This window comes from Limulus polyphemus, unplaced genomic scaffold (assembly GCF_000517525.1).
Source record: "Limulus polyphemus unplaced genomic scaffold, Limulus_polyphemus-2.1.2 Scaffold3008, whole genome shotgun sequence".
In the NCBI taxonomy this organism is placed as follows: domain Eukaryota; kingdom Metazoa; phylum Arthropoda; class Merostomata; order Xiphosura; family Limulidae; genus Limulus; species Limulus polyphemus.
In genome coordinates, this window is record NW_013668618.1 from 106,662 (window position 1) to 118,820 (window position 12,159).

A 12,159-nucleotide genomic window follows, 5' to 3' on the forward strand; every position below is an offset into this window, starting at 1 on the left:
CATGCTGTAATGTACATGTTCTACATCTGCATGCTGTAATGTACATGTTCTACATCTGCATGCTGTAATGTACATGTTCTACATCTGCATGCTGTAATATACATGTTTTACTCTACATCTGCATGCTGTAATATACGTGTTTTAATGCTGTAATGTACATGTTTTACTCTACATCTGCATGCTGTAATATACATGTTTTAATGCTGTAATGTACATGTTTTACTCTACATCTGCATGCTGTAATATAACATGTTTTACTCTACATCTATATGGTGTTTTAATCCTTAAAATATATTAAATTTCTCCATATGTTGCCTGATATACTTTCTGTCAGTAAGTAAGAGTTTTAAGCATGAAAGATGTATTCAAAAGAACCACTTACTAACCCCCAACATTTGTTTATGAAATAGAAAATGTGGTCACTTATATACGTTTTCAAGGAGTACTCCAGCTACCATGTGGTAACTTGTGTAAATCGAATTGAAATATGCTTGTTTGTTGTTAAGCTACACTGTCTGTGTTCTGCTTCTATAAATGTTTTACAATATTGTCTCAATATATAATACTAGCATTTTTCTATGAAAATCGTTCTTATAGGATTAATAGTTATGAAAGGATTTATTAGATAAGATTATGTTTCTCGAATATATCTGAATCATTTGCTTTACTAAAATGAGTAAAAATAACTGTTTATTCTGTCAGACACTCTTTTTAAGTATATGATTTTTTGGAATAGGTACAACTAATTATCAGGTACACACAAGTTTTTCATAATTTAATAGATACAACTAATTGTCAGCTACACACACAAGTTTTTCATAATTTAATAGGTACATCTAATTGTCAGCTACACACAAGTTTTTCATAATTTAATAGGCACATCTAATTGTCAGCCACACACAAGTTTTTCATAATTTAATAGGTACATCTAATTGTCAGCTACACACACAAGTTTTTCATAATTTAATAGATACAACTAATTATCAGCTACACACACAAGTTTTTCATAATTTAATAGGTACAACTAATTGTCAGCTACACACACAAGTTTTTCATAATTTAATAGGTACAACTAATTGTCAGCTACACACACACACACACAAGTTTTCATAATTTAATAGGTACATCTAATTGTCAGCTACACACACTAAGTTTTTCATAATTTAATAGATACATCTAATTGTCAGCTACACACACAAGTTTTTCATAATTTAATAGATACAACTAATTGTCAGCTACACACAAGTTTTTCATAATTTAATAGGTACATCTAATTGTCAGCCACACACATAAGTTTTTCATAATTTCAATTATTCCACTCACGACACGATAGTGTGATGTCAACCATATACAGAAACTTTTCATAATTTAAAGTTTTCCAATCATCATACGATAGCGTGATGTCATGTTGTACTCTCGTGTTCAGGGTTCAAGGCTGTATCACGTGGAACGGTATATTTGAATTGTGAAACTTTCTGTGATATATAGCTTAAAACTTATAATCTTTTAACGTTCACCTTTCCATTTTTTTGGCGTGCAATAAAGGTTAGCGTTCCCAGTCTGTGAATATGAGGATTCACAAACTAATGTACTTCACACTTTAGGACTGTGAGTGGACTCTTACAGTGACTGTCCAGTCTCACTATACGATCAGTCAAGAGTATCCCAAGAATTGGCGGTGGGTTCTGTTAGTTAGCTGCATTTCCTCTAATTTACTACTTCAAAGTTGGGGACAGCTATGTAGCAAATAGCCCTTGAATGAATTCCGAAGCAAACAAACAAACCATTTTCTTGTATGTATCATTTTAAAGAAGCAGAGACTAAGATTTCGTCTTCGCTACTAAGTGCCTTAAGAAATTTAGGTTTGAAAAACAACTACAGGCTCGTACGCAGAATATTTGAAAGGGGGGAGGGTTATAATCTGTGAGATCAAAACCCCCACACATACTGTGCGAAGCACAATCAGCATGTTAATGTTACGGGGGTATGGGGGCATGCCCCCCAGAAAACTTGTAAAAAAAATAGACGCCATAAGATTAAATCTGGAAGCAATTTTGCATGAAATATAGCTTAAACAACTGCATGGCTGTTCACATAAAATCCACAAACACCCAATGAAAAGTCAATAAACGTTTTAAAACAAATGGACTGTGATGCTGTTTGCTTGTTGTTGAAATTTATCGCCAACAAGTCGAAGACACCTACTGTAAAGAATCCGGCCTACAAATCCTGACAGTAGCAATACGGCTTCGGATTCCAAATTACAAAGTGTCAATAGAAGCCATTTTATGCGACTATTTCAAGCCAAAAAATGGTAATGCTTTTTTAGATGAAATATAGAAAACGATAAATACCATAAGCAGCTACGTTATAAATATATAAGCATATTTTTTTACGTCACAAAAATAGCCGGTTCGGCCGATCCCCCGAGTACATGCGTGAACTATACAAGTTAATTGAGCACAATGTCTTAAAAATAGAGACACGTTCGTGTTTTTGTTTACAGCGTTATGTTTTGAACAGAAAAAGATAAATCCTATGCTTAACAGAATAAGTTAATTTACCCAAAAATATTCAGATGGTAATTTGTCGGCTTCTTTTATGTTGAATGTATATTAGATACGCATCAAACTTCGTTACAGACTAATTCGCTCGTATTGGTGCTTGTTTATTTGTAATTAAGCACAAAGCCACACATAGGGCTATCTGGGCTCTGCCCACCACGGGTATCGAAACCCGGTTTCTAGCGTTGTAAGTCCGCAGACATACCACTGGGGGAGGAAGTATTGGTGCTCGACAGAGTTGCCACTGTAGAAGAAAATGGTATAATTTGAAGATATAAACTCATCCTTTAAGAATCAGACGAATATACAAACAGATACAGAAAAAGTACTAAAGACTTTGTTGGATTTGTCCTTGTAAGGAAATGTGACATATAATTAATTAGTAACGTCTTCATGAAAACATCATCAAACTTTTCCTTGTCTAAACGATAAAAAAAAGTCAAATATTTAGGTTTTTTTTATGCCTTTCTCACTAAGTTACGTGATAAAGTCTTGGAGGCGGAAAATCAAAGTTACAGTCGACCTTCGACTTCCAAGATTATTTAATACGATGAGATGAGGAAAAGTTTGAAGAGTGTACCGGTTTGTTTCCTTCTACTTACAGGAAAATTCACGACCAGAAAATTGATGTGTGCTTTTTAAACCAAACTAACGAAGCTTGTGAAAGACACTAGAGTCTTATTAAAAGGAAAATTCATGCGTATGAATTTTAATCGTTAAATTCAGTGGCGCCAAACATCGCCTTTAGTCTATATTTAAATCAAACTAAATTAACACCAAACAATATGTTTAGTCTGTATTTCACTCTAAGTTACGTTTGTACCAAAAAACAACATTAGTCTGTGTTTCACTCTAAGTTACGTTAGTACCAATAAACAACATTAGTCTGTGTTTCACTCTAAGTTACGTTTGTACCAAAAAACAGCATTAGTCTGTATTTCACTCCAAGTTACATTAGTACCAAGAAATAAGATTAGTCTGTGTTTCACTCTAAGTTACGCTAGTACCAATAGACAACATTAGTCTGTATTTCACTCCAAGTTACATTAGTACCAAGAAATAAGATTAGTCTGTAGTGTCGATTACTTCCACTTTGTTTACAGTGTTGATGGCCATTCCAGAGAGCAGGTAGATAACGAATCATCCATTATTCCAGAAAAAAAAAAACAGGATTTCATAGTTTCCATTCACGTCTAGTTTATTTCTGTTTGCTGGAACAAAGATCGTGTCAACTGGCCTAAGTGGTAGTTTCACAAGGGGTACCTGACATAGCGCGTAAACGGGATAGTTCTACCTACTCACTAGGTATCAGTGTGGTTGGTTTGTTAAACCTTGGCTGGATTCAGACTAACCTAGCAAGACGTGGGCTCCTGAGTAGGACGGTCTGTCCGAAGTACAGTTACTACAGATGATGCTATAGGCTTTGATTTCTTTGGTACAGTTACTACAGATGATGCTATAGGCTTTGATTTCTTTGTTACAGTTACTACAGATGATGCTATAGGCTTTTACTTCTTTGTATCTGGCTCGAAGTTACTTCATCATGATAGAAACCGAGTGAAAATATCTCTCATACTTTATCAAGTTATGCTGAGGTCATTGCAGTATACACAATGTCATGCAAATGGTGCAAATAATCTTCATAAGAGGTTAAGCTTTTCATGATACTCCTCTCCTGAGCCTTGAATTTGAATGTTCTGTTTTCCACGGGCCAAATCTTGACAGTCTTGCGATCCTAGACCTGTTCCTTGTTGACGTTCTCGATGGAGTTTAGGGCTGGACTGTCTAAACTTAGAAACATGTTGTACATAAGATATAGCAAACTCCACAATAATGATATCCTACGGTCACGGCAACAGAATATTCTCCTACCTATCCACTCTGATATATCCAGGTAAAACTGAATCAACATTCGGACTATTGGATAGCTCTACTTAATAACTGGAGATGCGATCACGAGGTAATACTAAATCTATTACTGATTCGTGATATGATAAGCTTCCTTATCAAAATAAAACACAAACCTAGTGTGTGTGTGATTGTTGTTACAATCTCTTTCACTGGCTCTTCTATATTCAACTCTTCTAGTTACCAGACTTTCTAAATCCTTTACAAGAACCGTGATATTTAACCATGGCGACTAGCGCTATTCACGTAACTTGATGTCATTTGAACGACCATTGAAAGACACACTAGTATTGCAGTAATATCCACGGACAGAGAAGGTATTACCCACTCGAGAATAAAGGGACAAACGTAGCTAGAACGAAATATAGTTAATGTTTTTCTAGTCCACGTGCTATATGAAATACATGGTATATTCATATACTACGACAGTGTAGGTGTAGGGTGTTTTTTCAATAAGTTTTCCGAGTTAATGAGGCAGTTTCTCTTGTCTATTAAATTCATCTATCGAATGTCTATTTTTTTGTTAAAATCTTCTGCCATAGAAAGTGAAATTGGCATATTTATATACAGAATGTGATTTAAACATTGTGTTTTTTCTACACATTTAAGAAAATTCCAGAAATTTTCGCGGAAACAAACTTGCGAGTTGTAAGTCTACGGATTTACAACGCTAAGTTCAGGGGTTCGATTCCCCTCGGTGAACACAGCAGATAACCCAATGTAGATTTGCTATAAGAAAACACACATACTTACGAGTTCCTAAAATCTAGATTATTTTTACTCATTTAACAGTATTAAGTCTCAGCTATCAGAGTTCTCTAAATAATAATAACCATTTTCATTTTTTAATAAATAACAATAAAACACTTTTACTACAGGGAAGGAAATGATCCAGACGACTACTTCAGTGTTAGCTACTCCCAACTCCTTAGGGATGTTTGTAAATTTGGAAACGTTTTGAAACGGAAAGGTAAGGCTTTTTTTTTTCAGCGCTTTTTCTTGCGATGTCTATGGCGAAACTTAAATTTCTTCATCAGTGTTTTTATGGTTTGTTTATTTTAATGAGTATCAAACTTTCTGTCTATAAGCATGCTCGTTTAAAACAATAAGATATGCTAGGTTCCAAGTTATTCAAGCGATTAATTTCATATATATTATGTCAGTATAAAGTATCAGTACTATCTTGAAGTCTGAGAAACCAATAACCATTTCTGTCTTCTTTCTGTCACCGGATAACATGACAGATGTTTTGCTTCCTCTAATCTGTTTTCTTTTTCTTTTTTTTACAATAGGGCGCTCGATTCGCAATCTGCGGGTCAAGGGTTCAAATCCCCGTCACCTGTTCGCCCTTTCAGCCCTGTGAACGTTGTAATGATACGGTCAATTCGTTGTTAAAACGGTAGGCCAAGGGTTGGCGATGTTGAATAGCTGCCTTTCCTCCAATCTATCACTGCTATATTATGGTCGGCTAGCGTAGATAGCCCTCGAGTAACTTTGCGCAAAATTTAAAACGAACCAAACGAAACTTATTTGCATTAAGCTCACCTAGACATGATACTTGTTGAGATGTCTGGTTTACAATGGTGTCTTTTGTTGTGAGAGAAAATGTTAAAAACTAAGTTGTTTTTTTTTACAATAAACCATATTTGTAGGTGTAACTAAGGGAGATCGTGTAGCCATTTATATGCCCATGATAAAAGAACTTGTGGTGGCCGTACTGGCGTGTGCTAGGATAGGAGCTGTTCACTCGGTTGTTGTAAGTTTTAATTTACTGAAGTTGTAGTTTTGTTACATACGTATTATAAAGTTAAGTAAAAGAAATCTTCTTTTGATTAATTCATTATATGAATTTCATAAGCATGTGGATTACTCGAGCAGAAGTCTTTTAATAAGGTGCTGTTATTGAAAATGAGAAGTTAATATTTATAGCTTTTAGAAGTTCATACTTTTCTGAGATTATAAATATCATGACATGTAACACAGAAAGTTGTATGGTTATGTTGTTTAATCGTTGAACTAAATTATAACTTAATCCACTTTGTGTGTATATTTCACCGGACTGTATTTGTGTCTACAAAACGTGTGTGTATTTGTGTAGTTTGCTGGTTTCTCTTCGCAATCCCTAGCAGAGAGAATTGTTGACGCCCAATGTTCTATCGTCGTTACTACAGGTAAAAATCTTTAGGGATGCATGTTTTGTTCTTATAAGCTGTCTCTTATATATATATAATCTTTCCAATTATATGTTATTATTCTTATAAACATCATGCCATAATTAAATGTATCATTTGATAACAAAATGACAGAGGAACATAAACATTTTACGTGACAAACTCATACTGGAAGCTCTGTTGTATTTTTTATCATTAGTTTCGGGTAATAAAATGTTATAACGGTTTCTATTATTGGGCAGGTTCTTTCGGACTATTCAGTAAAAAGAAGATTGCAAGTTCAAGTCCACTTAATGATAGCACACAATTTTATTGCTACAAATTCTACAAGTTTCATGGTTTTGCATAACAAACGCTAGGCCTAATTTCATGAAGACTTGTTTGCTGGTTCCTCTGAATGATAGTAAAGTTTATTCAAGTAAAAATAATAATAAATAATTGGTGTCATAAATAATAACAAATCATATTGTGCTATTAGTCCTTATCAAAATTCTGATTTGTGAATTACTTAAAAATCGAAAATAATTAAACTTCTAATATAATCTAGTTCTCAACATAACAGTTATTGTTAATGAAACTGATAAAATAAATACTCTACGTCTGTCGTATCTCATCCGGCCTGGTAATGGGCGAAAGACACCGTCGGCACTGAAATATGAATATGGTAGATATAGTGTGATTGACATATTGTTATGTATTTTTTCTTTGCTTTCACTCACGAGTTCTTAGAATTCACAGTCACTTACTAACTTCACTCGTACCTACGGAACTTTCTTGCATCTCTAATGCTTTGTCGCAAACAAAAACCAAAAGTTTAAAGTACTAAACTAACAAAATGCTGAAAGCAACAAACAAGCTGGCTAAATCGTGCTCTGATTACCCGTTACCTGAACTACGGATTCACTCGCTAATTCTAGCTTAAATTGCTCTTTGTACCTGACTCAAAGTATTTCTTAAACTTTTGAAAAGATTCTAGACACCAGATCACATCTATCTCGTTACATCAACCTCCCTCCGGCCAAACAACAATACAAATCTTTAGAAACGTTTAGATTAAAAACATAGCCTAAAACGCAAAGGAAGAAATGAGTACATCTGGATTTACCTTACCAACCAATGAGTCCATTCTAGCTCATATTTTTTATTGAATCGCATATTTCAATAAAAAGGTAAGATTAAACGTGACCTTTAAAGGTTAATTAAAGATCTATTGTGATGATGTTAAGTAACTGAAAATGAGATTTATTATTAGGATCGGAGCACGGAGGTAACTATGTGATAGCTAAATTCCAACTGCTACTTCATACTGTATGAAGATGATTAGGGTTAGCTTTTGGCTACTGTACGAAAAGAATAAAATAAACTGTTTTAAAAGAAACCTCTCAGAGCACCCTAAGTTCATAATAAATTTTGTATCCTGTTTGACAAAGGAATTTTTATTCAACAACAGAAATCTAGCTGTGCAAAGAATAAAACAGATTTTATATTAAAATAAAAAAGTATGCGTCTACAGTGTAATGAAATACAGAAATACAATATACTATCTTATTCTTATCCTGATTCCAAGATAGACGTTTGACTAAAACGTTGACCATCTCCTGTTTCCTTAAATCTAAAAATATCAATAAAAAACGAGGTTCTGGTTTCCCCAACCTTTTTGTTTTTCTAACCGTTTGTTCTTTCGAGGCTTAAAAACATCCCTACTCACTTACTTCCCATATTTTGTTGGTTGGGAAACCCGAACCTTAAATATATTTAGGCTTTACAGCAACTTTAACCAGTTACGGTTATATATTATTCATGTACCACAACGATATAAATCATAATGCACAGGCTACATAAAAAAGACAAAACAAGTTAATATGTAAAACATACATAAGTTAGTCTAGCTTTACTCGTCATTAGTTCATTGTTAAGAACCCCATTGGATACAAATATTTTCTTTGATACAGTATAAATTATTCCGTAATAACAAGATGTTATTTAAAAAAACATTAAGTTTTTATTATTATTTTGTAAGCAGGTTTATTTATCTGACTATTTCACCACTAGATGGCGCATGGAGAGGTACGAAGTTACTAAATTTGAAGGAAATCGTTGACGAAGCTTTGAGATATTGCAATGAAAAGTAAGACTTCCAAGCTTGTTACATACCGATCATGTTTATCTTTACTGTACTTACTAACTTCAACCTCTTAAGAGTTTTTTTTTTTATCGCTACCACCTGACGTGAGTTTATACATACTAATAATGATAGTGAATGTGATACTGTTTCTAAAGAAAGATATTAAAATGTGTAGTATCTGACAAGACACCCCACTTTAGTCTTAGGACAGAACTGTAAACTGAAAGAAGATCCAATTAAGGTTATTTTAAGTTCAACCTTTAGAGCAATAGGTCTTTACACAATCCTTGTGTAACTGTAGCTACTTAAGTTGATATCAGTCTGAATATTTCAAAATTGTCTGCACTTTTTTTGGCTTTTGTAACACAAGTCATATTAAACACATTTAGAATAGCCTGTGGTTGGCACCAGATTAACTTTCATTTCTCTCTCTCATATGATTGGTGAGTTTTAATTTTTATCGTTACATTTATACAAGATAAATTTTAAAGTAATCATAATTTGTTTGCTCTGCAGTATATACATCAAAATTAAAATATGCATTATGTTTTCATGATTAAATCTATTTGCTCCATTTCCAGGTGTATTAATTAAAAAAATATTTATTTCAGTTCATACATTTTTTAAATCGTATATTTTAATTTTGGGTTGATTTCAAGTTTTCAACGCGTTCGAAACAACTTTTTGACTTTCCTGAATTTTTTCTGAGCAAGGTACAGCACTTGTAGCGCCTTAGGAGGAAAGTCGATATAGTGTTAGACAAACTATAATTGATTTGACCTTTTCGATAAAGTTAAAAACAAAACTATTATTACTCTCCAGATTAGCTTTTCCCAACCAGCGGTTCGCGGACCCGTAGGGGTTCGAGTCAATTCTGAGGAGTTTGCGATAAAAATTTGGTAATGGCGTCTTTTTTTTACTTTCCTGATTTTACAATGCTTACTCTAATTTCCTTTTAATGTATTAAAATATTGATGGAAGGAAACAGCTTGGTGCCGAGTCAGATTTAAGACTTCTGTTGAATCGAACTTTAAAGCAACGTGTTCTTCAAAACAAGCCCAGAAGTCTCGTTAGTTTTAGTTAATTAAGTGGTTTTCTTTTCAATTTTTTTTCCAATAATTATATTTCACTTTTACTGGGTACTAACTGTAAACTGGTGACATTATCAAAGATTCAGATTTTATTGTAAACGTGTTACAGACTATGTATTGTTTATTTTACAAAAATTATTACTGCCTAAACGGGTTCGGTGGGAAAACTATTATTACTCAAGGGGTTCACGAAGAGAAAAACTGAAGGGGGGTCACAACCGCTGCTCCAGATAATTAAAAAAAAACAATTTATCTTTTTTACTCCATCTTACGTTTCGTCATTGTAGCTTCTCCGGAGATTGTACAAAAATTAATATTGAAATAAAACAACTACAGAGTTTTTTTTTACCTGACATTTCGGTTCACAACTTTTTTTTTAGAGTCCTTGAGTGTCACAGGTTTACCTTGTAACTTTAACACAAAATTATATTTATAGCCAATCACTGTTTCTCAGCCTCGGTTGTCATGGTGTGATGTAAATACTTGTATTTCAGGATAAACAAGTCATGGGCTAGTGATTCAGACACGTAATGAAAACTTTCCTACTTTCAATTCTATAAGTCAACATGGCGGAGTTTCGCTTAGAGATAAAAAAAAAGAAGATAAGAGCTTAACTTGCTGATATGTTGCATGAAGAAAAGATGTCTGTGAATAACTTCTGCCTCATGTGATTCTCTGAAAAGCTTGCTTTATCATTTTATTTTTAATTTAAATTATGATGTTGCAATATGATTTTCGTGAAATAATTAGGCTTAGTTAAATCATTTTGCACTCGAATTTATCAAGTAGTTTCGTTTCGCCGACAAGGCCTCTGTGTAAGGCCGTATTTACATCAGGCCATATCCGCCTAAGTATCTGCTTGAATGGGCAAAGAAAATCACCGAAAAGAAATGTAAAACACACACACACATATATATATATAAATTACTTAATTAATATAAAAATAGTAAACTTGATACCTTTATTAAATCAAATCTTCTGATTACTTTTTTTGTTTTTAGTTCGGCTTGCTTATAATTTCGGCATGGTATAAAATTATTTGTATTAAGCGCCACTGATCATAGCACGGTGAAACTTCGTACACTATATTTTGAATTAAAAGAAAGATAAAATTTACGATTTTATGAAATAAAAAAGTATAGGAAACTCTTAGAAAAATGTAGGAAGATATAAAATTAAAGTTTTCAACCACAAGTAAGCATTTTTAATTGTTTCTTAAATAAAAATAATGACAATGAAGTTTTTCTTAAACTGCCAAGAACATAATTCTGATAGAACAACTTGTTTGTTGTCAAGCGTAAAGCTAAAGAATGGGCTATCTGTGCTCTGCCCACCATTCGTATCTAAACCTGGTTTTTGGGAAAGGATAAGCTGTAAGACCACCTTAATGAAAAATTACAAAATAATAGGTTTATATGAAATAACTAAAGTCACTGTTGTCATAGTAACACAGTTTCAACCATGTTTTTTCATTATTTTGCCCCACCCTCTAACCTGGCCCTGATGTAATAAAACGAATTAATTTGACTCACTCGTGCTACTAATTTACATTTGATAACGTTTAATCTTTGTAATGAGTTCACTACTTGTTAATTATTAACTTGTTTTTTTAACAAGAATTAGAACAGGTGTAGATAAACAAATTTTGAGTTGTTTAAATGTATTTCTGCTAAATGCTGATATCTTGATAGGGGACATACTGTGAAAACAAACATTGTATTTAAGCATGCTGGGCCAAAGGAAGGTCAAGGACAGAATGGGAGAGTAACTCTTCCTGGAACACGACCTGTATATGAGTTCAAGGTAAAATATGAAATAACAGACTGAAGTATTGGGATTCATTAGAGATGTTATTATTGGTTTTAAAATTAAGATACCACTGTGAAATGGTTTTACCAAAAGAAAAGCAGGCCTAGAAGGCTGTTCCAACAGTATTAAAATTTCATCAAATGTGGCTTCACAAGGATTTTTATTAATTTCCTACAGAAATGTGTCTAACGTGCAGTCGTTAATGGTAAAGAAACTTTTACTTTAGCTCACAGGTTAATAAATCTTTACTCTTAAGGAACTTGTTGGGTTTCAAGGTATAAGAATTACTCCGCTTTTTGTTTTATCTCTTTAATTACTCTAGACACCCTGGAACCCAAATGTTGACTGTTGGTGGGATGATGCAATGGATGATGTCTGTGACGTCTGTGATCCAGAGTGGATGGATGCTGAAGATCCATTGTTTTTATTGTACACCAGGTAACTATAAGAGGCTTTTTAAACTGTTTTTATTGTACACCAGGTAACTATAC

At 33.4% G+C, this 12,159-nt stretch overlaps 1 protein-coding gene across 1 annotated transcript in view; it reads left to right on the forward strand.

Annotated features, from left to right (window-relative positions):
• The window catches only part of LOC106468437 (acetyl-coenzyme A synthetase, cytoplasmic-like), a 24,103-nt gene that overhangs the window by 3,997 nt on the left and 7,947 nt on the right, over positions 1 to 12,159 (forward strand). The window contains exons 2-7 of the mRNA XM_013928865.2: positions 5,351 to 5,442; positions 6,125 to 6,228; positions 6,571 to 6,643; positions 8,696 to 8,771; positions 11,551 to 11,662; positions 11,991 to 12,106. Of these exons, the coding sequence (XP_013784319.2) occupies positions 5,351 to 5,442; positions 6,125 to 6,228; positions 6,571 to 6,643; positions 8,696 to 8,771; positions 11,551 to 11,662; positions 11,991 to 12,106 (573 nt within the window). The remainder of the gene's footprint in view (positions 1 to 5,350; positions 5,443 to 6,124; positions 6,229 to 6,570; positions 6,644 to 8,695; positions 8,772 to 11,550; positions 11,663 to 11,990; positions 12,107 to 12,159) is intronic.